This window comes from Podarcis gaigeae, assembly GCF_964106915.1.
Source record: "Podarcis gaigeae genome assembly, chromosome: 8".
Taxonomy (NCBI): Eukaryota; Metazoa; Chordata; class Lepidosauria; order Squamata; family Lacertidae; genus Podarcis; species Podarcis gaigeae.
The window spans coordinates 9,108,304-9,135,704 of record NC_139684.1 but is presented as its reverse complement, the minus strand read 5'-3'; the positions used below and the strand labels follow the sequence as shown (position 1 = coordinate 9,135,704).

Sequence of the window (27,401 nt, the reverse complement as noted above, 5' to 3'; positions counted from 1 at the left end):
TTTTCTCGTGAAGTTAGGCTAAAGCCTCCCTATTCAAACAGGCCTTAGAAAACGAAGGTGCAGACATTTTTTTTAGGGCAATCATCATTTTAATGCTGCATCTAAATGTGTTGTACTGTTTCTAACTACCGTATTTTTCGCTCTATAAGACACACCAGGCCACAAGACGCACCTAGTTTTTGGAGGAGGAAAACAAGAAAAAAAATATTCTGAATCTCAGAAGCCAGAACAGCAAGAGGGATCACTGCACAGTGAAAGCAGCAATCCCTCTTGCTGTTCTGGCTTCTGGGATAGCTGTGCAGCCTGCATTTGCTCCATAAGACGCACACACATTTCCCCTTACTTTTTAGAAGGGAAAAAGTGAGTCTTATTGAGCAAAAAATACAGTACTTTGTTTTTATTACTTAGTATTTGATAATGTTGTAATTATTATTATTATTATTATTATTATTATTATTATTAATTATTTATACCCTGCCCATCTGGCTGGGCCTCCCCAGCCACTTTGGGCGGCTTCCATAGAAACCAAAAATACAGTAAAATATCACACGTTAAAAACCTCCCTGAACAGGGCTTCATTCAAATGTCTTCTGAATGTCAGGTAGTTATTTATCGCTTTGACATCTGTTGGGAGGGCGCTCCACAGGGCGGGCGCCACTACCGAGAAGGCCCTCTGCCTGGTTCCCTGTAGCTTTGCTTCTCACAATGAGGGAACCGCCAGAAGGCCCTCGGCGCTGGACCTCAGTGTCTGGGCAGAATGATGGGGGTGGAGACGCTCCTTCAGGTATACTGGACCGAGGCCGTTTAGGGCTTTAAAGGTCAGCACCAACACTTTGAATTGTGCTCGGAAACATACTGGGAGCCAATGTAGGTCTTTCAAGACCGGTGTTATATGGTCTCGGCAGCCTTGTAAGGTGCCTTGAATCCCAGCTTGGGAGAAAGGTGGGATATAAACACATTAAATCATCATAATATTGTGGGAAGCAGTGGGATGTCCAGCATGGGACATGGCCGTGGCTCTTGGATCCTAGCAAAAGGAGGGCTTCTCATCCCTGCTTGGCCATCTTTCCTGCCCCTTTCTCTCGTTCAAGGCTTGAGTGTGGTGTTCTTTTCCCAGGTGAGGAGCCGGCTGCCTGGCACTGCTTGACTTTACTAGAAGAAGGGCTGGCTCACAGCCCCTCCAATGCTCAGTTCAAATTGTTGCTCATCCGGATCTACTGCATGCTCGGGGCATTTGAACCAGTCGTGGAGCTTTACTCCAGCCTCGATGCCAAGCACATACAGCACGACACCATCGGGTGGGTAGTGTGGCATTGGTCATAATTGTGGTATCAAGCGATTGGCAGGTGGGAACCCTGTCCACCGGTCAAATTTGATCCTCTTCAGAGCCGAAAAGGTAATGAGGGTGCAGAGCAGCCCTCTCATGGTTACTGTTTTGGTTTCATTTGTATTACAGTTACTTGCTGACGCGCTATGCCACAGCCTTCGGTCACTATGCTGCCGCATCACAATCCTGCAACTTTGCACTCAGGTTTTTCCACTCCAACCAGAAAGATGTAAGTGGCAAAGGGACCCCCAAATGTGTACCCCCGTTTCCCCTCAGAGAACACACAGACTCTCTCCAAAGGGTGTGTCTCTTGCATTTCTGCATGAGCAGGGGACGCATGCCCAGAACATTTTAGTGCTGCAGAGGCAGCAGGAGGGCTGCTCCCAAGGTCATACGTTTCTTGTGATGCAGAAAATCTGTAGCTCCTTGCTTAATTAATGCTGAGGCCATCCTGTGTTCCTTCTTAGACCTCAGAATACATTATTCAAGCCTATAAATATGGTGCATTTGAGAAGATCCCAGAATTCATTGCTTTCAGGAACAGACTAAACTCCTCACTTCACTTTGCACAAGTCCGCACAGAACGGATGTTACTGGACCTCTTACTTGAAGCAAATATGTGAGTATGGAAGAGTTGATTTCTAATCTTCTGAGTGCTTATCCTGGGGGGCCCTCAGGCAGGTTGTGGGGTGGTAAAGCTGAGAGAGATGTTAGCTTGGAGAAGCTAGCCATCTCAATTGAGGGACAGGTCCCAGTGGTACTGAAAGATCTCTCGATGAAGCAGAATTTGCTGTCTTCCACCCAAAGTGTTGCACAGTACTCAGATGTGAGAACCCTGGTGCTCTTCAGCTCAGCTGAAGAGTGGGAGTTGTTATATCACTTTCTCAGGTTGAAAAATGCAGCTTTCCTGGACATAAGATGATTTTTTTTTTTTTTGCACAAAGCATTGCATTATTTATAGCAGGGTCAGTCTGCTCAAGAGTGCATCATTGCACTGACTGAGTGCTAATGAAGTCTGATCAAAATCCTCTTCAGTTCATCCTAAAAGCACCTGACCCCGTACTTCTGTATTGCTTTTCATGAACTAGATCAGTGAGTTTGGAAGAAAGTATAAAGTCCATGAGCCTAAGTCCAGAAGAGGATGACATTCCCTGGAATGACCTGCGGGACAACCGAGACCTCACTGTCTTGTTTAACTGGGACCCAAAAGACAGGTAGGTACAAAAACCCGCTGCCGTGGTTGTCATTATCCGAAGGCTAAATTTCAGGAATTTGTCCACTAAATTGCAATCTAAAAACGGATTGCCTTCCCTTTTATATTTATGCAAACAGTTATATAACATTTAACCAGCACTTAAATGTGCTTTAACTCTATCGGGTCCTTGAGATTCCCCCAGGCCACATCCCTCACTGGCCCTTCTCCACACTCTCCTTAAGTGCTTTTGTCTGGCTGGAATGGGTCATTGAACTGTGATAATGCCTCTTGCTTGCTAGATGGAGAGAACTTTTGCACATCTGGGATATAGCCTATTGTACAAAGTGTAGGAGCAGCATCCATCGCTTTGCCCACTTTTGACTCTGGCCCTGCCCACAACTGGCTGGTGGCCCTTGGAGGAGCTTTTCCACAAGGATGTCCAGTTTTCGGGTGAATAGAATCTTCCCCCCTACTGTATGGCTTCCCCAATAATCCCTGCATTAGTAGATAACGCTGTTTACCATTGCTTTTTCATGTTTTTTGTGTTTATAAAAATATGTACTGCTGCAACTTTAAAATATATCACAGCGGTTTATAACAACATAAAAATAGAAAACTATACAATAAAGTCATAAAAAGTTAAAAACAAGCTAAAAGCAAAGAGAAATCAAAACTAATAATCAACAGACCATTGTAGGGGATATACTGCACAGGCTTGATTTCTTGTTGTTGTCAAATGAGCTTCACCAACTTGGGGAATGACCAAAGACATTCCTGCAAAAGAAGCTGGAATATAAGGTTTCAAGCAACACCTGAGGTATCCTGGACCCAAGTTGTTCAGGACTTTGTAAATCAATACAGTACAAGAACCTTGAACCTGGTTCTGTAGCAGATAGGTAGCCAGGGCAGCTGTTTTAACAATGGTGTCACATGTTCTCAACCAGAAACTTCCATCAGCAATGTGGCTGCAGCATTCTGCAACAGCTGGAGCTTCCAAGCCACAGCAGCCCCACATAGAGCACATTACAGTAATATAACGCCAGATGTAGGCTCTCCAGTCCCACTCCAAGAGAGAAGGGTTTTCTGATGGTAGTGAGTGCACTTCTACGGACTACAGCAACACTACCTCACTACCCCTCCAGTCTGAATTGATAAGAACTGGGGCAGGCACAACTGAATCAAATCAGGTCCACCTAGATCTCGGTGATGCACACCAGTTCGGCTTGCTCATCCACAATCAGATTGTGTCTTAGCGTTGGGCTTGCAAATAGAGCAGGGAAGCTTGAGCTTGTACTTCTGTGTCTCAGTTCTTGGACACCCTCTCCCCTTCTCCCTCCTTCCTTTTTTCTCTCTCTCAGGGGCATTTCTGAAGAACACAAGGAACTCTCCTTGGAGGAAGAGACCATATGGTTGCAGATCCGATCTTTGATGTTGCGGCTCATAAGTGGCCTGCCAGCTCTTGGCCACAACGCCCAGCCAAAGAACTCCGAGAAAACCACGGAAAATGGCGTCTCCTCCAAGATCGACATGATAAGAGCTCTGCTGCGGAAGCTGGATGCTGCAGTGAAGTCTGGAAAGCAGTTCCTTGAGCAGAAAGTTCAGGTACAGCTAAGAGAATCTGTTCCTGAGTTCTTTAAAACAGTTTGTGATTATGCCAGGAGACATAAGAGTTGAGATTCTTCCGATGTGCCGGCAAGGTGCTTTAATTGGACAGCTAATTAGCTTATACCAAGAACCAACTCTGCTTTTCTCCTGTATGCAAAAGGTACAATATTTAATTTTCTTACCCCCTTTTTCTTCTTCCCGCCTAGTATCCAGTCCTTGGCCCCCCACCTTCCCGAATGGCTGGTTTCTTCAACAGTGGGAGCTGCCAGTGCCAGACCAGCTTATTTCACCTTGTTAGTGAAATTTATGAATTAGATACTATTGGGTTAGGTAAGTCTTGAAATTCCTGGGGCCAGCAGCCAATTTAGGTGTGTCTGCTGAAGCGGGAGGGAGGCATACATGGGTGTGCTGCTCTTTCAGATCGGTTTGAAGATATTGGCCTCTTGCAAGCTGCTGTTGATGCCAAAGTCTTTTCTTGTGGAATTCTGAGTTGTTGTTTTTTAAAAAAGAAAAAAACTCTTAGAGAAAATCCTGATGCTTAAGATTTGAAAAAACCCAATGAATCTCAGCTTGCCATCTGGTTATGAGCCTTCTGGCCATTTTCTTTGGAATTTTCTGCCTTGTTTTCGTACTTTCCTTGACTCGGGTTAAAAATGAAAATTACAATCTGGCAAGGCACATGGCCAATGGTTTGGACTAATGGGAGTTGTAGTTCAGCAATATCTGGACAGCCACAGAGTGTCCATTCTATCTCTTCCATATGGTGAGCCATGTGGCCCATACCATGTGCCAGTCCTTGCTGTCCACTTCTTCTTCTTCTTCTTGTTTTGATTTCTTAACCGCCCTTCACTTAAGGTTCCAGGGTGACTTTCAGCCATTAAAAAAGGGCATTAGAAAAGGTTTAAAACTAATTAAGATTCACAGGAATAGGGTTGGTCCGAGAAATATATTGAATGATTTTGTAAGAACTGCTTTGCTTTTTGCTTAATTGTGACCAAATATATGTTTCTATTTTTCATTTTTGGGGTTGGATGTGACCTCAAGGGCCATATAGTTCAACCCCCATAGGGCAGCAAATTTAAGTCTGGTTTTTTTTGTTTTTGTTTTGTTGTGATAGTCTTTTTCTTCTCCAGTGGTTGCTTGTTTTCATTGTATTTTTTCTAAATCTGTCCCTTGATGTAGAGATATATAGATATAGATAGATACAGATAGATAATTTGACTATTTGCATAAGCCATTTGATAACTTTTCTTTATTTTCAGAAGATTCGGCAGCAATTCAAGAGAGAATAGGAAATAGCTTTAAATCATTACTAGAACAACTAACAGGTAAATCTGCTGAAAATCACATTACCAAAAGTTCTAGCCCACAAAAAAATTACATTAGTCCGTGCTTATCAGTTAAGCATATGCAATTAAAACTTCACTTTTCTTTGTATATGAGGGTATCACCAGGAGTAAATAAATTGGCTTGTTTTTTGTGGCTGACTTTTCTGGAAAGATGGTTTCCATTTGATATGTATGCAGACACTGCACAGAATAAAAATAAAACACAAATAAATGGGGGGGGGGGTAAAAACAAAGAAAAGATAATCCTTAAAAAGTAATTAAGCACCAGTCAAATTAAAACAATATTAATAAAGATTGATATGTTGGATGGGAAAAGTACTACCTCTGTTATAGAGTGCATGCTTTGCATGCAGATTGTGAAAGGGGAAGCCACAAAAAAAGTGTTTCCCAATATGCTGCCTTGTATAAGATTTGATTTTTTCCCCCTCCCATGAGTTTCACCTTGTTTCCTTCTTTTCTTAAAATAACAGATCAATTCAATAAATGTAAAGGTGATTTGTTGGAAGTCAGGGAAGGCAGGTTCCAAACCCATCCGAATATTTTAGAAAATCTGGTCTTCTTCGTGGAGGTGAGTAATGAGACCTTTGGAAAGCTGGTCCTGCGCCCCCCTTCTGTTGTTGCAAAAACCCATCAGTGTCCCTAACGTGCCTGTGTGACAACCTCTTTTCTCACTCTTGCAGACTATCTCCATGGTTCTGTGGGTATGCAGTTATTCTGACGCCGTCCTCAGGCCCTACAGATCAAGCTTGCAAAAAAAGAAAAAGAAGAAAAAAGAGAGTGTTGTAGCAATGGTAGGAAATTGAAAAAGGTTACATCTTGGTTACATCTTTTATGCCATTTCTGGGTCACGTCTGGGTTTGGCTCTGTGTGCAATCGCTCACATCATGTTCACGCCTAGAACAGGGGTTTCCTGTAATGAATTAATGGAATTTGCTTAATTGAGGTGTGATGGTCTTAAGGAAAGATTACACCAAAACCACAGAGAATACATCTCTTATCATCAGTTATAAGCCACAGTAGCTAATGGAAACCTCCATGTTTAGTTGTAGCAATGTTCAGAAAAGGTTCCTCTTCTCAGGTGCTAAGATCGTCAGGTGGGGGGGCCTTCTTTGTAGCTCCACCTCAGAGGTTTGAGGGGTGGGCACCCAAGAGAGGGCATTCTTTGTGGCAGTCCTTACACACCTGCAACTTTCATTATGTGGCTTCCATTGCATTACTTTTTACCCTGGCCTTTAACACCTGAGGTATATATTTTCAGGACCCACTCTTAACTAATTTGTTTAAAACTAATTTTTTAATTGCTGTAACCTGCCTTTTGATTTTATGGTGAAGGACAGGTGAGAAATTGGATTAATAATAGCAGCAACAATAATATACCGTATTTTTCCCTCTATAACACACAGATTTTTTCTCCTAAAAAGGAAGGGGAAATGTCTGTGCGTGTTATAGAGCGAATGTGTGGTCCCTGGAGCCGAAAAATCAGGCAAAAATCAAATCGCCAGGCAAAAATCAAATCGCGGCGCTTCACTGAGAAGGGAAAACTGAAAAGAGGAAGCGGCTGCTTTCCTGCATTCTGCCTCAGGGTCTTACTGCCCACCCTCCTCTGTTTCGTTGCTGTGTTTGCTGAAACGGAACAAAGAGCAGGGAAAGCCCCTCCCCTCCAGGCAAGCTCCGTTGCTGCTGGGGGAGAGGGAGAGAGAGGGGGGAGGGGGAGGGAGAGAGAGAGAGAGAGAGAGAGAGAGAGATGGCTGGCTGGCTGGCTGGCTGGCTGGCTGGCTGGCTGGCTGGCTGGCTTGGGTGGGGGAAAACTTTTGCCTTTCTTTTCTCCAACCCGTTAAATCCCTCTCCTGCATTCTTAGCCAGCTGCTTCTCTGCACACCCCTCTAATATCCCTTCTTTGTTTTTCCTTCGCTCCCCACTTAAAATGTGGTTACAAAGCATAGATCCACATAGATCCTCAGGATCTTTGCATTGGGTCACCCCAAATTCACCATCAGATCACATAGCATGTCCATGGCTACAGCCTGCACCAAAAAAATCACGCACCCACTGTTGCCTGGGGCTGCAATGGTGCAAAAACGTGGTTACAAAGCATGGATCCACAGGGATTCTCAGGATCTTTGCATTGGGTCACCCCAAATTCACCATCAGATCACATAGCATGTCCATGGCTACAGCCTGCACCAAAAAAAATCACGCACCCACTGTTGCCTGGGGCTGCAATGGTGCAAAAACGTGGTTACAAAGCATGGATCCACAGGAATTCTCAGGATTTTGGCATTGGGTCACCCCAAATTCACCATCAGATTACATGTCTGTGGCCACAGCATGAAGCCCAAAAATGATACATCCACTGTTTCATTCAGAATGTTTTTTCCCTTGTTTTCCTCCTCTAAAAACAATGTGCGTGTTATGGTCAGGTGCGTATTATAGAGTGAAAAATACGGTAGTTTTGATTTGTACTCTATGCCACTAAGATAAAAAAGTAAGGTAAAGGACCCCTGGATGATTAAGTCCAGTCAAAGGCAATTATGGGGTGCGGCACTCATCTCACTCTTCACGCTGTGGAGGCCGCCGTTTGTCCACACAGCTTCCTGGGTCGTGTCACCAGCATGACTAAATCACTTCTGGCACCTGGTGGAACATGATAAGTGATAAGAGCACACACAAATGCTGTTTACCTTCCCGCTGCAATGGTACCTATTTATCTACTTGCACTGGTATGCTTTCAAACTGCTAGGTTTGGCAGAAGCTGGGACAGGACAACAGGAGCTGACTCCGTTGCACAGATTCGAACCGCCGACCTTCCGATCGGCAAGCCCAAGAGGCTCAGTGGTTTAGACCACAGCGCCACCCGTGTCCCTACATTATGTTGCTAAACATACCCATTAAAAAGCACTGCCTCCAAAACAAAAACCTATGATATACTTCTGTGGAGAACATTGCACAGATATTTGGTGGGTCAGGGTGCAACAGCTTTTATTTTTTTCTCTGCAGCCCCCTGTGTTCACCAGCTTTCAGGATTACATTTCCGGTCTCCAGACTCTCATTTCCAATGTGATAGATCATATCAAAGGGCTGGAAATCAATCTAGCTGCGCTTAAACTTGAAGAACTCTCCATAGAGGACAATTTATTGTCGCAGGTAAGAAACTGCTGCTTATACATTGAGTTTCTATGATTTGAGATGACTCAGGATTAAAACAAACTGTGGTTTAGTGTTAGGTGCAGTTGTACTTTGAGACATTTTTAAAGCTAATTAAAGTATTTAATTACACTTTGCGTAATTTATGGGTTCAGTTTTATGGAACTCCCTTCCAGTTGAGGTCAGATAGGTTCTTTCCCTATTGAACTTCCTGTGCCTACTGAAGAATTTTTTATTCCAGCAGATGTTTTAGGTGCAGTTTGATTCAATAGTTTTAACTGATTTTTATTTTCATATCGTATCTTCGCAAACCACTTCAACCATTGTAGTTAAGTGGTATATAAATTGCTTACATAACAACACACACAGATGATTTATTTATCTGTGTAAAAAAAATGTTTCTTCCCAGGAAGAAAAGAAGTTTACAAAGACTGTGCTGAGGAAAGTCCAGAACAGTTACCAACATGCGATACAGGAAATGGGAGAACTGCTGAAAAAGAGACTTGATACCATCAAAACTCTAAAGGTTTAAGGAAGTGTGTCCTGGGTGCCAAGGGTCAAGATTGAAATGCCGACAACAGACAAGAAACAGCATCTGCCACCATCCCTTCAACGTTTAAAATCTGGAACTTCCTCAAAAATGCATGAAGGACTTTTGATCGTAAAAATAGTTTTTTTTTATGTATTAAAAAGATATATTCAAGCTGATTAAATTATTGTACATAAAAACCAGAAGCAGGGACCCTTGTCCGTCAGGGTTAGACCACTTTTTTATACATGTTCATAAGCATATTGTAACAGAGGCAAAAACCCCTAACCTGTTTCACTTCCCTTTGTGGGGAGAGGGGGGGGGCATTCTCCAGAAGCTCTCTGGGGGCTTGAAGTCTTTAGAAGCAGCAATAGAAATCCAGTGTAAAGCATATTTCAAAGGAGTTTGTATTTTTTCCATCACACAATGCAGCATTTATAGTTTTGTGTGCAAGTTTCTTGCCTTAGAAAAGCAGAAGTTCAGAGAGCCCAGTGGTCCACTGGGTAACTTCTTGGGTGTTCTTTCTTTCTCCCCCGTCCAACACGCCCCCCCTCCTTGAGAACAGTTGTATGACTGCTTGGTGAACTAATTGGCCCAGGACAGGTGACTTTCTCCCCCACCCCCCACCCCACTCCAGAACAGTTATTTTTATTCACACCACCAACCTAACAACTGAAGGCACTGCCTGAGTGAGTTGCAACTTGTGTGCCCTTGTGTGTCTTGCTTTCCAATCCTGCAAGGAAAAACAGAACAAAATCAGAAAAAGTTGGTATCTGCTTAAGTTTGTTCCACGGTGAAATAATGACAAAAGAAACATATAAACTTGATTGAAAACTCAACTTTGGCTGCAGCTCAGTGCAAATGGAACTGTTGACTAACGGCTGAAGGTGTGTATATGTAATCTGTTCCATAAACTCAACACACCTATCTTCCTTTGTGTAAAAGATGAATTGCTTGAGGTGGTGTCTGTGCCCTTGGATGCTTCATCTTAGGTTTACGGCTGTATTTCAAGCAAGTTTATGTGGTGAGGAACAGGATGCATGGTCTGAGTTGTGCTTCCTGTTATTCGTAAATCTCTTAAGATTGATCCTGGGCATCGTTAGGGAATGTGCATTAGATAAATTTTGGATGAGACTCTAGAAAATCAATTTCAAATCCTGTTCATTCTCACCATTCCAAACCTTTCATCTTATCTAAAACAGCTTTTGGTGAACATTTGTGTAGGTTCCTCTTGGATTTTATTAAATGCATGGAAATCATCATCTGGCCTAAAGAAATGGCTTTCGATAAAGTATCTTGATCTTCCTTTGCAACCAAATACAAGCAAGTGTAGCAGGCTTGATTATCCAGGCACCACCTTGAATAGCCCTCCTCCCACTCCTTGTTACTTTGTTCATCATGTTACATGGTACAGGCAGTCCTTGTTTTGTCTGGGGGTACCGTTCCATAAGCCCAGCCCGCCCAGCCCCTTGTCAGGGCATCTTTATGACATTTTGGGGCCACTTACTGGTTCAGCGATGTGCGCTTGGGCACCATCATGCATCATTCAGACGCACCTAAACTGGGAGTTGTTTCTACCACTAAACTTTTTTCCTACCAAATTATAGCTATTTCAGAATCAATGGGTATGAAAATAGGTTATTTTTTTGGCAACAAAGACTTCAGGCTTTGGCAGATAAAGGAAAAACGATAACAAGCTTTAAATTTTTGAAAGAGCTGGTAGTCCTGGGGATGGCACATCATTTTCCCTAGAAACAAGTGGGTGAGCCGTTTCTCTCGTGGCCAGTCCACTACGGATTCCTTGTGCAGAATTCTAGGCCCTGTGAACTTTTGTGATTAGCCTATTTCTGCTATTAATTAGGAGGGATCTGAAGACCTTGACCGTAAAATTTTCAGGTGTACTTTTAGGAATGATCCGCACGGCTTTTATTTCGCCAGTTGTGTTGATGTGTCACATTCTAGCCACTTCAGCCTGCTTAATCACCATTTCGCACAGCTGAGGGGGACCAGTAGATTTTCCGTGGCCATTTTGACATTCCCAGAAGTACCTGCTTCTTCCAGGAACAATTCTCACGTAGATATGTTTTCTGTCCAGAAACCCCAGCCTGATTCTTAGACACCACACAAGAAATCAGTCTTTATTTATTTTAATCTGGAACTGTTCTTCACTCCAGCTACAGATGGAATTTAGTGGCATACCAAAGTCTAGATTTGCCAGTAAGATCTATTGGAGAATGAAGGCCTTCTGTGCTTGCTTTTGGAAGTGAGGCTTTTTTTATTTTAAAAAAAACAACAGTTATAGCAAGAATCAAATAAGGTTCCAGAGACATTTCACTGGCAGCTCCTAAAAGGAGTCCACCTGCATCAGACACCTTGATTCCAGGTGTTTCCTCTTGTTGGCAGTGCTAGAGGTCACTAAAGACTTAAGCAAAAATAAACCTTTTAAGTCCCCTGCCCCACCTTTCTCCATACAGAACAAAAGCAGGGGACAGGACTATGTTAGGCAATGGGGATAACCAAGAAGTATCTCAAAATGGTATGGGTGGTGAATTCTGTTTGCCAAGTTGTGAATGCCTTCAGTTAAGACAATTGTGTAACTTGCCTGTTGTGGTGCTGCTTTGTGGCAACATCTTCCTTCTGTGTTGGGCCTGGAACCAATTTCTCCTGAAAACCAGGTGGGGCGGATGGGCGTGTCTATGTGAGTAGCAGCATTGCCCTTTAAAAGAAATGGAAAATCCTACACGCTTGAATTTATTTCTGAAGCAGCAGTTTGCAAAGCTCTCAGGATCCAATCAAGGAAATACATGCCCTGCTCCCCACTCCTTATGATCAAAATACTCCATTACATAGGAGTTTGTTTGGGGTTTTTCTCTGACAACTACATATGTATCAGGGGCAGCATCAGATTCCAGCACAATAATAATTTGGGTCCACTACAGGGAGAGAATTTGGCAGAAAAGTTAAATTGTAAGTTTCTGGAGAAACTGATCGTTGTCGACAAAACTCAAGTTCTTAATAAACCAAATGTTTTCGTACCTTCTATAGCAACACACATACATACACGCAAACCTCCCTTTCTGAATTTGTGAAATAATGTACCACTGTTGTTTTATTTCATTTTCCTGAACTTAAACATGTATAAAAAGAGAGCTACAGACAGAGGATATAACTACTTTTATGCAGTGCTGGGATCATGAGCCAAAATGGTTCTGCAGCTGCTTCCAGCAACCAATTTCTAAAGTTAAAATATTTCATTGTTGTAATCCAGTTACGTTCCTCTCTCTCAAGAAAACTACATCAGCCACCTGTATTGCCCATTTAGCTGGAAGGGTGTGTGTGTATATTTTTAGTAATTTTTAACTTGTTTAAAATTGCATTTATATTTTGCAATTGTTATGTTGAATCATGGAGGAGGGTTTGTCTCTTACTTTGATCTATAAAGGGGATTTCTGTTATATGCAAGAGAGCTTGGAACTTTTTATTCCTTGACTTGTTCACTGTAATTTATGACTTTGGAAGGTCTGTAAAACACTTAAGCAGCTGACAGAATTTTAAGTGACAAAACTGCTAGCAATCTGCTTTAAACTGGATGGATTTATAATTTATATATATATAAATATATATATAAAGGTCAGTTTCTTTATAAACAAGTTTTTTCTGCCTTTTTCTTTAAGGGTGTGGGATTATTCTTACTTTGCAAAAGTATGAAGGATTTTTAGACTCCCAGCCCTGTTTTTTTTTAATGGTTAGCTACAAAAGAGGCAGATTTGGCCCAGAAAGTTTCAGAGAAAATTATTACTTATTAAATTTATATCCCACCCTTCCTCTCAAAGGAGCACTATACTCTTTATTTACCTTTGTTTCCCATATTATATTTTAAATTGTAGAGGGACGCGGGTGGCGCTGTGGTTTTAATTTAATTTTAAATTGTAACGTGCTGGGGTCTCATAGAGAAGAGTGGCTTAGGCAATAGTGTAATTTTCACTTCAGTTTCACTTGGAATCAGTTTGCACCCACTCGACCAAGGGCTTTGTTGTAAAAGACAATTCACCTTCAGCATTCTTTCCCCCTATAGATTTTCTAAATCATAGATATTTTGGGGGAGTACTGTTGTTTTTAATTCAAACTGGATTTGGGTGGCCAGGGATAAGGCAGGATCACATTTATTGACTCCATGCCTGTTCCCCTCCTGCAGAGCATGAGATTGGCAGCAGCTTGCCCAAAGCATTTTTTATTTGCCTCTCCTTGCCTTCCTGCCAATTTTTCAAATGGTAAGCAGAGCAGCTTTCTCTGTTCTCCTGCAAACAAGGGATGCTCCCGGCCTGGACCCCTTTATTTTTTCTGCCTTGGGTGCCTAGCTGCACCACCGGGGTCGGGGATCAGGGCCGGATTTAGGTTTAGACACAGGTCCAGCACCGAGGACCTTCTGGTGGTTCCCTCGCTGGGAGAAGCCACGTTACAGGGAACCAGGCAGAGGGCCTTCTCGGTAGTGGCACCCGCCCTGTGGAACTTCCTCCCAACAGATGCCAAAGAAATAAACAACTATATGACATTTAAAACACATCTGAAGCCAGCCCTGTTTAGGGAAGCTTTTAATGTTCAATAGGTTATTGTATTTTAGTTATTTTGTTAGAAGCCGCCCAGAGTGGCTGGGGAAACCCAGCCAGATGGGTGGGGTATAAAAAATTATTATTACTATTTATTTATTTATTATTGATGAGGCCCTAAGCAACTGAAGGTAATAGGGGCCTTTAGATGTACCAGCTGTCCTTTGTCAACAACAAATTGTCACTGTTTTTTGTGTTGAATATATGCTATATGGTCATTTATGGACCTAACAGGTATCTAAAACCTTTTGCACATAAAAAAAATATGTACTTTATCAAAGTAATTGTTGAACTGAAACACAATTAAGAATAAGTATATTAATAGTGAAATACAATTAAGAAGAAGTATATTAATAGTGAAATAATTATTAAGCTCTTAACTTAAAATGATTAGGGGCCCATTACTTGCATCATAGGAGCCAACACAACACAAAACACTTGTTGCTGTTTGTAGGGTTTTGGGTTTTTTTGTATCTTATATTTTGGAAATGTACACCCAGTTTCTTTTTCCTTTACATTTTTTGGGAGCACCCAAGAGAGTGGGGCCCTAAGCTATAGCTTGTTTATCTTATACATGTCTGGGATACAGAGCTGGGCTTGCTATTCTTGCATTGCAATGACAAGGGGGAAAGGCACTCTGCCATAGCTGTCAACGTTTCCTTTTTTTTCTAAGGGAAATTCCCTGATTTCAAATAGCATTCCTCGCAAGAAAAGGGAAAAGCTGACAGCTATGCACTCTGTGTGAAATAGTGAGGAGGAATTAAAGAACCTTTTAATGAGGGTGAAAGAGGAGAGCGCAAAATATGGTCTAAAGCTCAACATCAAAAAAACAAAGATCATGGCCACTGGTCCCATCACCTCCTGGCAAATAGAAGGGGAAGAAATGGAGGCAGTGAGAGATTTTACTTTCTTGAGCTTCATGATCACTGCAGATGGTGACAGCAGTCACGAAATTAAAAGACGCCTGCTTCTTGGGAGAAAAGCAATGACAAACCTAGACAGCATCTTAAAAAGCAGAGACATCACCTTGCCAACAAAGGTCCGTATAGTTAAAGCTTTGGTTTTCCCAGTCATGATGTATGGAAGTGAAAGCTGGACCATAAAGAAGGCTGATCGCCGCAGAATTGATGCTTTTGAATTATGGTGCTGGAGGAGACTCTTGAGAGTCCCATGGAGGGTCAATCTGCAAGAAGATCAAACCTATATATTCTGAAGGAAATCAGCCCTGAGTGCTCACTGGAAGGACAGATCCTGAAGCTGAGGCTCCAGTACTTTGGCCACCTCATGAGAAGAGAAGACTCCCTGGAAAAGACCCTGATATTGGGAAAGATGGAGGGCGCAAGGAGAAGGGGACGACAGAGGACGAGGTGGTTGGACAGTGTTCTCAAAGCTACCAGCATGAGTTTGACCAAACTGCGGGAGGCAGTGGAAGACAGGAGCGCCTGGCGTGCTCTGGTCCAGGGGGTCACAAAGAGTTGGACACAACTAAACAACTACATGCACTCTGCACATGCTGCTTGAACCTTGCGTTGCAAACGTGGGCCTTCCTTGCTGCAAAACAGAAGACAGGAGAGAAGCCATGAGCAAAGCAACATGGGGCGCCGGGGCTGGATCCTGGGGCGAAGGAAAGCCGTGCCTCTCTGCAACATAGTAAAGGTAAAGGGATCCCTGACCATTAAGCCCAGTCATGGCCGACTCTGGGGTTACGGCGCTCATCTCCCTTTATTGGCCGAGGGAGCCGGTGTACAGCTTCCGGGTCATGAGGCCAGCATGACTAAGCCACTTCTGGCAAACCAGAGCAGCGCATGGAAACGCCGTTTACCTTCCCGCCGGAGTGGTACCTATTTATCTACTTGCACTTTGACGTGCTTTCGAACTGCTAGGTTGGCAGGAGCAGGGACCGAGCAACGGGAGCTCACCCCGTTGTGGGGATTCGAACCTCCGATCTTCTGATTGGCAAGTCCTAGGCTCTGTGGTTTAACCCACAGCGCCACCCGCTTCCCTTCTCTGCAACACCCCCCCCCCAAAAAAAGGAATCACGCACGCCACGCCCCCCCCGCCTTAAATGAGGCGGCCCTTTGAAGTGCCTGGGAGGGAATCTAGCCTTTGGTCACGTGGCCATGCCCAGCAAAGCCCCTCCCTCCCTGTAGAATCTTCCACATTCGCCCAGAAATGCACCGGGTCGCCATGGCTATGGGGATCCCTCGGCGGAGCGCCCTGCTGCTCCTGTCGCTGCTGCTCTGCTTGGCCCTGGAGAGCAGCTGCGCTTTGCACACCAAAGGCGCCCTGCCCCTCGACGCCATCACCTTCTACAAGGTAGAGCAAATTGCCTTTTATTTCGTTTTCTTAAGGGGGGGGGTGTTGATGCTGTGCATGCTTTTTGGGGGGAGGATGAACTGGGGGGGGGGAACCTTCTGCTCCGATTCCTCCCTCCTCCCGGCGGACATAGGGGCATCTCTCTCAAATCATGCCCACAATTGCATATTGCATTTGCAAAAGTCCGGCGTTGCGCGCCCGGTTTGCTTCTTGGTTAAAGCGATTTGCCCATCGCGCCTGCTCTCTGCTTGGGATGGCGCGCCTGAAAAGGGATCAGCTGCGCAACACGCCCCCTCCCCATATTAGTGGGTGGCAGAGGGCATAGTCCAACTGGATTATGGGGGAGGGGGCGCGCCCCTTGGCATGAAGCAGGAAAGAAGGGGAGGGGGTGTTGGAGAGGACAAAGGCGACCTGGATACAAGCTAGGTGCAGCCATACTAACGAGGATCCCCGCGCATACAGTATTTGCGATTGGTTTTATTATTATTATTATTGCTTTTAGATCCCACTTTTCATCCAGGGTACGCTCAAGGTGGCATGGATAGTTCTCCTCCCCCTTTTATCCCCACAGCAACCCTGTGAGGTAGGTTAGACAGAGAGTGAGAGACTGGCCCAAGGTCACCCAGTGAGCTTCAGGGCTCTGTGGAGGATTTGAACCCAGGTCTTAGGCCTGCTTTTTGCACACACTAGCTTGGCATCACATTTTCAGGACACAAAAGGCCTCTAAATCTCACCCTGAATTATTTTAGCCCCGCTGCCTTAAATTATGTTATCCGATCATACAGAATCATGCATGTTGATAGCAGTAGATTGCAATATTGATTCAATGGATTGGATTAGATTAAAAATAGAGCCTTTATACCACTGTTACTATTGATATTCCATTAGTATCCTGTGTTTTTGTTGGGGAACCTGAAGGAGATCTTGTGCCTGTTTTCTTAGAAGTAACCTCCACTGTCTTCAGTGGAATTTACTCCTGTGTAACTCCACAAGTATTGCAAGTGGGGCATTTCACTCCCACTTCTTTCTCTGCCCTTAGTTTCTGATATTCAACCTGCAGTTTAATTGCAAAATTTGTCTCCTTGCTCCACCCAGGCGAGGGAGGCGGCTTCAGACAGTCACCAATCATGGTTGTCCAAGTGGATGCCAAGGGCAATGCAAACCTGCTTTCGCTTTCCAGGGTGAGGAGGGGCACAATTTGTGCCGATTCCTGAATCAGCACCAAGGATTCCTCCCCTGAGCAAAATGAAGTGAGAGTACCCCTGAGAATATGCAGAGGGCTCATTTCTAAACAAGCACATGGAAGGATCAGTCCTGGAATGGTGGGTGGAAAATGGGTTCAAGACAAATTAAGAGTCCCAGCGACTCCTTTTGAATATACACACACAACACACACCCTCCCCATTGTATATTCCTAGCCTCAGAGGTGTACCTCCTCTCAATATGGAGAATTTATTTTCCTGTAATATATAATAGGACGCGGGTGGTGCTGTGGGGTAAACCACAGAGCCTAGGACTTGCTGATCAGTAGGTCAGTGCTTTGAATCCCCGCAACGGGGTGAGCTCCCGTTGCTCAGTCCCTGCTCCTGCCAACCTAGCAGTTCAAAAGCACATCAAAGTGCAAGTAGATAAATAGGTACCACTCTGGCGGGAAGGTAAACGGCGTTTCCGTGCGCTGCTCTGGTTCACCAGAAGTGGCTTAGTCATGCTGGCCACATGACCCAGAAGCTGTACGCCGGCTCCCTCGGCCAGTAAAGCGAGATGAGTGCTGCAACCCCAGAGTCATCCGCGACTGGACCTAATGGTCAGGGGTCCCTTTACCTTTAATATATAATAAGCCAGCAGTAGACCTCTTCTTCCAGCAAAACATTAAGAACATACAAAAACCTTGCAGGATCAGGTTAATGGCTCATCTAGTCCGTCATCCTGTTCTCGCAGTGGCCAACTAGGTGTCTGTGGGAAACCGGCAAGGAGCTTCTGGCCACAAGAACATGCTTCCTTCCTGGGGTTTCCAGAAGCTGGTTGTCAGAAGCATTGCTGCTCCAATTGTGGAGCCCAGAGCATAGCCAATTGGCTAGTAGAAGCCATCAGTAGCCCTCTCTTCCATTCAGGTATTTGAAGAAGTGTGCATGCACATGAAAGCTTATACCCAGAACAAACATATAAATAAATAAAAATTTTTTATTTATACCCTGCCCTTCCCAGTTCAGAAAACTGGGCTCAGGGCGGCTAACAACAAATTTAAAACACTTAATTGATACAACAAAAAAAGCATAAAATACAGTATAAAACGTGAATAACAATAAATTCAGAATTCAGAAAACAATTTAGGGGGGAAATCCATCCAATAAACATTAGATGATCACCAGGGCTAGCTGGCTAAATTAGTCCTATTTGGGCCAGTGAGGAGACCAGGGGAGAATTAGCTGTGAGATCCCGGAGCGGGTAATCTTCATAAAAAGGGGAGGGGGAGGGAAGGAAGGGGAATAAAAGATCAGGCTAAGTTCAAATTGAAAGCTAGGAGGAATAGCTCTGTCTTAAACTTAGTTGGTCTCTAAGGTGCTACTGGACAATTTTTTAATTTATTCCTCTCTTCCATTAATTTGTCTAATCGTCGAATCATATAATTGTAGAAGGAACCCAGGAATATACATCTGTCCCATGCGGGGATCAAACCTGCAACCATATCAGACCACATTCTGACCAACTGAGCTACCATCCCTGCCTGCCCTAAATTACCGTATTTTTTGCTTTATAACACGCACCAGACCATAACACGCACATAGTTTTTAGAGGAGGAAAACAAGAAAAAAAATATTTTAAACGAAATAGTGGATATATGATTTTTGTGGTTCATGCTGTGGCCACAGACATGTGATCTGACAGTGAGTTTGGAGTAGCCCAATGCAAAAATCCTGAGGATCCATGTGGATCCATGCTTTGTAACCACAGAGGAGGGAAGGAAGGGGAACCATGGATCCTCTGCTCACGACTGCAGCAGATCCCACCCGCAGGCATTCGCTCCATAACACGCACAGACATTTCCCCTTACTTTCTAGGAGGAAAAAAGTGAGTGTTATGGTGCAAAAAATACGGTACATTTCCGAAAAGAAGTAAGGGGTGGGGAGGTAATCAGAAATGGATTTTTGTGTGTGTGGAAGGACTGTGAGGTCCATTCAGTTCTGCCACTCAAAATAAATTCCCGGGCTCATAATTCTGAATGAAAGATCTTTTGCTCCCAGCTCTACTCAATGGATCTCCTGGGAGTCTAGTTAAAAACAAAGCAGATCCCATGAGCATAGCATCTGTCCACCACTGCTAGATCATATATGTTAGATTATATGTACATCATAGTCTGGTTGGGGTAATAATGCACCTGTGCTTGACTTGAATTTCAACCAACTTGAAGAGCTTATTATGCTGAGGAATTGAATGGAAACTCCAGGGTGCAACAACTAAATAATTTTTGGAAAAGAATTTAGGATTCCTATCTTGCTAGCTGCATTTCGAGAGTAGTTTGTGTGTAGTCATACCCGCTCAAACTTTATTAGCCTACTGTTAACACAAAGCATTTCTGCAGCAAAGTCCAGGCATTTTGCACTTATTACCTTGCTAAGTTAAAATTAAGCAAGGCAGCCTCAGAGGCGTGGGAACTAGAGAGTCTCCGCCCAAAGCCTGGGAACTGTTCAACTCCAGACAAGTCACATCCTGCACATTTGTGCCCTACAGCAGTTCTGTCCGATAAATGGGGTGCAGCAAGAAACCCCACCTCCGTGCATTTAAAAAATATTTAAATTACTAAATTTTATTAAATTTTTAATAACCAAGAACAAGCATCATATTTCCCTTTGCCCTTTTTTTGTTAAATGGGACTATCCCTGGAGAATAGCCTGCTTTACCCTTCTGTAAAATGAGCTCAGCTCTGCAGATCCACATGAGGATTGCGCCTTAGAATAGCTTTTTAAGTGAGGTGCTTGGCTGGTAGAAGGGCCATGCTCAGCGGTGGGGCAGCTGCCTTGCATGCAAAAAGCTCCCTGGCCTCTTCAGTTATAAAAGGGGTTTCAGGCGGGCAGCACTCTGGCCTGAGGCCCTGGAGAACTGCTGCCAGTCTGTGTAGGCAACGCTGGCGAGGTGAACTAATGGCATGGCTCAGTACATTACTGGAAATGTGGCATATATGCTATTAGTATATAAAGCCAGTAGCAACTGGGGACCAGTGTTCTGCCCAGACACTGAGGTCCAGCTCCGAGGGCCTTACAGCATAAATGCCCACTCAACTACTTTGGTATACGGAATTGACACAGGTGCTGAATAATACCAGTATCTGCATTTGTAAGAAATCAGTCTTTTAGTATGATAGTCAGCACCCTAAAACCGCTGCCTGTTGACATCAGACGTGTGCCTTCACTGTCCTCTTTTTGGTGCCTGCTGGAAACCTGAAGGAGAGTCTCCACCCCCATCGTTCTGCCCAGACACTGAGGTCCAGCTCCAAGGGCCTTCTGGCAGTTCCCTCCCTGTGAGAAGCGAGGTTACAGGGAACCAGGCAAAGGGCCTTCTCGGTAGTGGCGCCCGCCCTGTGGAACGCCCTCCCCTCATGTCAAGGAAATAAACAACTATCTGATTTTTAGAAGACATCTGAAGGCAGCCCTGTTTAAGGAAGTTTTTAACATTTGATGTTTTATTGTGTTTTTAATATTCTGTTGGGAGTTGCCCCAAGTAGCTGGGGAAACCCGGCCAGATGGGCGGGGTATAAGAGAGAGCCAGTGTGGTGTAGTGCTTAAGAGCGGTGGACTCGTAATCTGGTGAACCGGGTTCGCTTCCCCGCTCCTCCACATGCAGCTGCTGGGTGACCTTGGGCCAGTCACACTTCTTTGAAATCTCTCAGCCCCACTCACCTCACAGAGTGTTTGTTGTGGGGGAGGAAGGGAAAGGAGAATGTTAGCCGCTTTGAGACTCCTTAAAGGGAGTGAAAGGCGAGATATCAAATCCAAACTCCTCTAATAATAATAATAATAATAATAATAATAAATTATTGTTATTGTTTAGGCAAACACACCCACCGATGTAGAATGCTGACATGTTTTAATCTGTTTTTGGCTTATTGTCAATTTTGAAATTCCGAATGTTTTAAACAGCTGTTTTTAACTGTTTTCGACGATAACACAGAATCCTATTAGCTGAAGATATTTTAAGACTGAATTAATTTGTATTTGTAAATTTATATAAGATTACTTACACAATATTGTGTTTTTTTGTTGTTGTTTTGTTTATCAAGGATTTGTTTTTTTTCTATGAATTTCAATTAAGTATGGCTTTTTTAAAAAAGATATTTTAAGATCTAGAGTCAATTGACTAAATTATTTCTGGATGTCTAGGAACTTAGCTAGAGTTGGGGGTCAGCCCTGGTGTTTGAGACAGAGCCACACAGTGCCTCTCTCTTTTTAAGCGCATGCTGAATTCCAAAGGACCATTCCCACTCCCCATCAATGACCAATGGTCAAGGATGATGGGACTTACTGCCCAGTCATTATTGAGGGAGACCGGCAGGGTGGGGACAGGTTCCTTATCCCAGCTCTAAAGGTTGAGTGACCACTGACAGCCTCAGGTTCAGTAGTCAGAATGCCTCAGGTGTTTTGCAGGTGACTTTGGAAAACAGATCGCTTCCAGACACCGCACATTCAGAGCTTTTGTGGTGTTCTCCTTTTAGGTAATCCCGAAACACAAGTTTGTGCTGGTGAAATTTGACACCCAGTATCCTTATGGAGAAAAGCAAGATGAGTTCAAAAAGGTGGCCGAAAGCTCAGAATCCAGTGACGATTTGTTGGTGGCCGAGGTGGGGATATCAGGTGAGATGCTTATGGCGGACTTGTGTACAGATTATGAGGTCTATAAATTTATCTTTTACTTCTTTTTTAAAAAACGGATGCCAGATTAACTGTTGTATCTCTTAACACTGTGCAAACATCAATAAAGGAGGCAGGGCTTTTTGCTTAGGATAAACTGATCAGAATGATGCCTTTCCTCCTGAATCTTTGCAAACATATTTTCCTCCTGGCTGATGCAACATACTGAGTTTAGCTTTAATTGTATTAACTGGTTGATGTTGCTGAATATTGTGTGTGTGAGAGAGAGAGGGAGAGAGATGATCTTGTGGATTATTAAGAAATGGGAGTAAACTCACTGACTATGATATTGAAATTTTTGTTTTTCAGGGGGTAGGGGAAGAATTTGTGTTGAAGATGCTTAGAGAGAGGTAGAAGAGACAGGCATGGCTTTAATTTCCTCTTTCCCCCTGCCATTGCCCAGTCTGCAGGAGGATTTTTTCCTAAGTTCCCCACTCCCATGCAAATTCCATGCAAATTTTGATTTGAGGAGCAGGGAAACCATGTGTGAGAGAGCTAGTCATTACTGATTTTTATGTTATATGGGTGGAGTGAGAATAGGTGGTACACACAGCCAGAAACACAGTGCTCAACGTATTTTTTGCTCCATAAGACGCACCCTGACCATAAGATGCACCTAGTTTTAAGAGGGGGAATGCAAGAAAAAAATATATTTTTAAAGGGAGCGCTGAGCAGAGCCTGTATGCATCCCAGGCTCCCTTTCACGAGCCGCGTGGAGCAAGTGTGCAGCGCTTGCAGGCTTTTCCCCAGGAGGGAGAAGGGCAGCTCCGCGTGGCTCATGGGGGCTTTTGTGGGAGGTGGGGGAAGGGACTGAGGGGCTGCCCTCTGTCCCTTCCCCCACCTCCCACAAAAGCCAGCAAGAGCCATGCGTTCTTTAAAGGGAGCATGGCTCTTGCGGGCTTTTCTATGAGGTGGGAGAATTCCCCCACCTCTTGCAAAAGCCAGCGAGAGCCCTTCTCCATCCTCAGGGAAAAGCCCGCAAGAGCCGCACACACACTAGGCACGGCTCTTTAAAGGGAGCGCTGCTCTTGCAGGCCTTTCTACAAGGTGGGAGAAGGACAGCCCATCAGTGACAGGCTGCCCTTCTCCCTCCTCAGGGAAAACCCCGCAAGAGCCGCGTGGTGTGCATGTGTGGCTCTTGGGGGCTTTTCCCACCTGCATTCTCTCCATAAGACACACACACATTTCCCCTTACTTTTTAGGAGGGAAAAGGTGCGTCTTATGGAGCAAAAAATACGGTGCTTCATTATTTCTAAACCAGATTTTTTTGTGATGGGGTGGAGGAGCTTGGACCCATAGAGAAAGAGGGGACTTGGTTGCAGGGAGGTGAAAGCAGCTTGCAAAAGCAGTGGGCACTCTCATTCCATTTATCTGCTCCTTGTCAGAGAGGGAGAAAATGTAGCACTGTAAGAAGTTTGCTGCTGGATCAGGGTGAAGGCCTATCTAGCTCAGCATTCTGCTCTCGCAGTGGCCAGCCAGATACCTCAGTGGGAAACCCGCAAGCAGGATTCGAGCACCTGTAGTTCTCGGCAGCTGGTAGTCAGGTGCATGATGCAGCTGACAGTGGAGGTACAACACATTCCATAGGATTTGTTGTGTCTCCTGCCAGTTTGCAAGTTGCTAGTTGCGTTTTGCTTTTTGCAAAATTATTCGTGTTGACTGCACCAATGAATCGCAGGAAACCCTCTGTGTGTGTGTTTGCTTAAAAGGAGCTGGGATTTGGAGAGAGAGAGGTTGCAAGGCTTGCAGTGTGTTCAGGTATGAGGTATGGGGTATTTTGCGGAAGCACTTTCACGGCCTAGGACCCTCGTACCTACAAGACCGCCTCTCCTGGTATGCCCCACGGAGGACCTTAAGGTCCATAAATAGCAACACTCTAGAGGTCCCGGGCCCTACGGAAGTTAGATTAGCCTCAACCAGAGCCAGGGCCTTCTCAACACTGGCTCCGGCCTGGCGGAACTCTCTGTCTCTTGAGACCAGGGCCCTGTGGGATCTGATCTCTTTCCGCAGGGCCTGTAAGACAGAGTTGTTCAACCTGGCCTTTGGCTTAGAATCAGTTTGATTCCCTCCCCCTCTTTCTTTTTCCTTTCTCCTCCTATGAAGAGATTGCTCCCTAATTGTTTTAATGTTGTATCTTAATCTTTTAATTGTATTTTAACCAACTTGTTTTTATTATTGGTTGTTAGCCGCCCTGAGCCAGGTCTTGGCTGGGGAGGGCGGGGTATAAATAAAATTTTATTTTATTGTTATTATTATTACTGGTGTGTGTGTGTCTGTGCACGCTCCTTCTGCATCATCACTTTGCCTGGGAATATGCAAGGCATGTTGTGTGACAATTGCTCTTTGCCAGCCCCACACAGGTGTCTCCTAAGCACACACACAACCCCCTTCCGTTTTGCTATGGAAATGGGAGAAGCCTTTACCAGCCCAAGGGAATCCCTGATTTTTTTACACAAGTGAGCAGTGATCTCCCATTGCAAGCAGGGGGGGTTCTGAAATGGGATTCCCCCCTCCACAAGGGGCAGGCTTTCCCTACTGGCTAGATGGGTCTTTACCATGTGATCACTGGTCAGGATTTTAGCATTTTATTAAACGTATTTGGTTTTGTGTGTGTGGTTTTATCTGTTTTTAATTATCTTACGTCTGAATTGCCCTGAGACAGTGGTTTAGAAGGCGATTAAGGAATTAATTGTAATAATAACATGGTGCTTCCCCAGAATAGAGATCCCCATTAAGTTAAGTTAGGCCTAAATGGCCTTGGTCCAGTATACCTGAAGGAGCGTCTCCACCCCCATCGTTCAGCCCGGACACTGAGATCCAGCGCTGAGGGCCTTCTGGCGGTTCCCTCACTGCGAGAAGCCAAGTTACAGGGAACCAGGCAGAGGGCCTTCTCGGTAGTGGCGCCCGCCCTGTGGAACACCCTCCCACCAGATGTGAAGGAAATAAGCAGCTATCCTATCTTAAAAAGACATCTGAAGGCAGCCCTGTTTAGGGAAGTTTTGAATATTTAATGCTGTATTGTTTTTAACACTCGATTGGAAGCAGCCCAGAGTGGCTGGGGAAGCTCAGCCAGATGGGCGGGGTATAAATAATAAATAATAAATTATTATTATTATTATTATTATTATTATTATTATTATTATTAAGTGGCGCTTACTTCTGTGTGGGTATAGGATTCAGCTCCTCTGTCCCGAGTCTAGCACATTTCAAAATGAAAAACGATACAGTCCAGATTTAGACACTTTAAAAAACCCACAGGTTTCAGTGAGAAAGACTAGTATGTGTTTATTCACTGAAACCAGGGCGGTTAAACCGCAGCTCTCCAGGTGTTGCTGAACAACAACACTTAACAGTCTTGATCGTGGACTATACTGGCAGTGGCCAAGTTGCCTGGGAACATGTTGCATGAGTTTTTGGGTTTCCCATTGGGCATTGTAGGATCGCAGCCATAGCCTTAGGCAGCCATAGCCCCATTTTCAAGTCCTACTGTTTTATTATCGGTCTTCTGTTCGCAGATTATGGCGACAAGCTGAACATGGAACTGGGGGAGAAGTACAAGCTTGATAAAGACGCTTACCCGGTTTTTTACCTGTTCCAAGATGGCGACCTGGAGAACCCTTTGCCTTACCCTGGGCAGGTCAAAGCCAGCTCCCTGCAGCGCTGGCTGAAGAGCCGGGGAATCTACATGGGGATGCCGGGATGCCTGAAGGAGTTCGACACCTTGGCCAGCAAATTTGTGGGCGCCACGGAAGAGCTGGAGCGCCAAGCCCTCCTGGAAGAAGGACGGAAACTCCTGGCCAGGGCGAAGGAGACAGAGCAGAAGTCCTCGGAGCAGTACGTCAAGGTCATGAGCAAAATCCTCGCCCAGGGGGACCAGTTTGCCGCCAGCGAAGTCTCCCGGATCAGCAAGCTCATTGAGGAGAACAAGATGAGCGAGGGCAAGAAGGAGGAACTCCAGAAGCGCTTGAACATCCTTGCTTCCTTCCAGAAGAAGACCAAGGAGGAGAAGGAGGAACTTTGACATGCTAGAAATGGCATGCTCTGTGGAATCTTAAGTGGGTCGAGGTCCCCATCTGGTGCTCCTTCATGCAAGCAAAAATGCCCCGCTCTCTTTTAACGAATTCCCCTCATAGAGAAGCTTCCCACATACACACATGTACACCCTTTTAAAACTTTTATTTTGAACGAAAGGCATCCCTTAGGTGCCACTCAGAACAGTACGGAGACTGCCATCGTTCCCAGCGCTATTGAGAGCATTGCAGGTAGAAGGTCCGTTAATCCTTTGTTTAAAAAGGCAAAATAAATAAATAAATCTTTCCTTCCCCCTTGCCGTTTTCTCCTCCTCCTCTAAGAAAAAAGCTTCTCCTCACAGGTGTCATCCATGCCAGTCGTGTTTCCAAGATGGCCGCCCTCAGGACTTGGCGCAGCTCCTTCTTCACTGGTGGGGTTTTCAAAATGGCTGCACTTGGAACATGAGGCAACCTTTTGCCATTGCTTGAATTCTCAAGGTGCAGCTAATCCGGGCCCCACCAGGCCTGTAACTTTGTGGACCATGCCAACTGGCCCACAACCAAAAGAGAAGGCTTATTGAGTCATTGGATGGGGAGAGTTGCCAGATATTCATGGCGGGCTGCAGTCAGCGTGCTGAGCTCAAAATGGCCGCCCTCAGAATGGTGCTTGGTGTTCTGGCGGGCAATGGAAGAAGTTGGCCGCCCTCCCTGTTTTTGTGTGATCCGCGCTGAGGAATTCAACCATCCGAGCAAGCTGGGGGTGGAATCATTTGTGTGTGTATTTTTTTGGGAGCCCAGGTTTGGCCAAAGCAAAACATGCATTTGAGATGGGGAGGCAAAAATGGCGTTCGTCTCTTTACTGACCAGTATTTGCAAAAATGTTTTTTGGAGGGGAATTACATGGGTACTTAATTTGCTAATAAAGGCTATTGGGCGGAAAATTCACAGTCGGGTTATTATTTTCCCTCCATTTCTTGCTGCTTTTGTCAACAAGATTAGCATTGCCCTCTGTGCTGAGCCAAAGAAAATGGAGCTCTCATTCGATCTGAACTCTTGCTCAGAGTAGTTTGCGATTTGTGAGAACTGATTGTGGAAGTTGGCATTTCAATATGATTGATTTTCCTCCTTTTTTTGTTTTAAATAAACTTTTAAGTGTTTGAGAACAAACTGCCCGAGGTGGGAATGCTGAGATTGGAGTTCGTGTTCTTCCCTTTATTAAAACCAACAACAATGGGGTTGGCAGTTTGGATTGGGGCCGTGAGAGAGCGAGGCAAAAGTTTAGACCCTCTCCCCTGTGCTGTGCTGCAGCATAATCCAAATCAAGCATGCAAATCTGCAGCTGCTTTTTAAAATAAAAATAACCAGGGTGGAAGCATGGGGACTTCTGATTGGGGAATCCCCCCTGTGCTGTCCCTA

The 27,401-nt window shown here is 44.6% G+C and overlaps 2 protein-coding genes and 1 long non-coding RNA gene across 8 annotated transcripts in view; 2 read left to right on the top strand and 1 right to left on the bottom strand.

The window, feature by feature from the left end:
• The window catches only part of NAA25 (N-alpha-acetyltransferase 25, NatB auxiliary subunit), a 38,762-nt gene extending 27,335 nt beyond the window's left edge, over nucleotides 1–11,427 (top strand). For 3 of the 6 annotated variants that reach the window (XM_083750167.1, XM_083750170.1, XM_083750169.1), the window contains exons 14-24: nucleotides 1,118–1,298; nucleotides 1,457–1,556; nucleotides 1,795–1,946; nucleotides 2,416–2,541; nucleotides 3,881–4,124; nucleotides 4,334–4,457; nucleotides 5,390–5,455; nucleotides 5,947–6,044; nucleotides 6,157–6,267; nucleotides 8,474–8,620; nucleotides 9,030–11,427. In XM_083750167.1, coding sequence (XP_083606293.1) covers nucleotides 1,118–1,298; nucleotides 1,457–1,556; nucleotides 1,795–1,946; nucleotides 2,416–2,541; nucleotides 3,881–4,124; nucleotides 4,334–4,457; nucleotides 5,390–5,455; nucleotides 5,947–6,044; nucleotides 6,157–6,267; nucleotides 8,474–8,620; nucleotides 9,030–9,152 — 1,472 coding nt within the window. In that variant the 3' untranslated portion in view covers nucleotides 9,153–11,427. The remainder of the gene's footprint in view (nucleotides 1–1,117; nucleotides 1,299–1,456; nucleotides 1,557–1,794; nucleotides 1,947–2,415; nucleotides 2,542–3,880; nucleotides 4,125–4,333; nucleotides 4,458–5,389; nucleotides 5,456–5,946; nucleotides 6,045–6,156; nucleotides 6,268–8,473; nucleotides 8,621–9,029) is intronic. The other 3 variants (XM_083750168.1, XM_083750171.1, XR_014567014.1) reach the window with 2 other exon arrangements.
• LOC310849770 lies at nucleotides 6,179–9,886 on the bottom strand. The gene is made up of 2 exons (XR_014567076.1): nucleotides 9,815–9,886; nucleotides 6,179–6,386 (listed from the first exon to the last, which is right to left on the bottom strand). It is a non-coding gene; the product is annotated as an uncharacterized lncRNA (long non-coding RNA).
• Nucleotides 11,428–15,887: 4,460 nt separating the features above from the next.
• Nucleotides 15,888–26,930, top strand: ERP29 (endoplasmic reticulum protein 29). The gene is made up of 3 exons (XM_083750340.1): nucleotides 15,888–16,072; nucleotides 21,780–21,918; nucleotides 25,491–26,930. Exons 1-3 carry the CDS (start codon nucleotides 15,929–15,931, stop codon nucleotides 25,994–25,996), a joined length of 789 nt encoding a protein of 262 aa, XP_083606466.1. The 5' UTR covers nucleotides 15,888–15,928; the 3' UTR covers nucleotides 25,997–26,930.
• The last annotated feature ends 471 nt before the right edge of the window (nucleotides 26,931–27,401 follow it).

Coding starts and splice junctions, on each gene's coding strand:
- ERP29 (XM_083750340.1), top strand. CDS start 15,929: ATGCACCGGGTCGCCATGGCTATGGGGATCCCTCGGCGGAGCGCCCTG. Junction 16,073..21,779: donor ACGCCATCACCTTCTACAAG/GTAGAGCAAATT, acceptor TTCTCCTTTTAG/GTAATCCCGAAACACAAGTT. Junction 21,919..25,490: donor GGCCGAGGTGGGGATATCAG/GTGAGATGCTTA, acceptor TTCTGTTCGCAG/ATTATGGCGACAAGCTGAAC.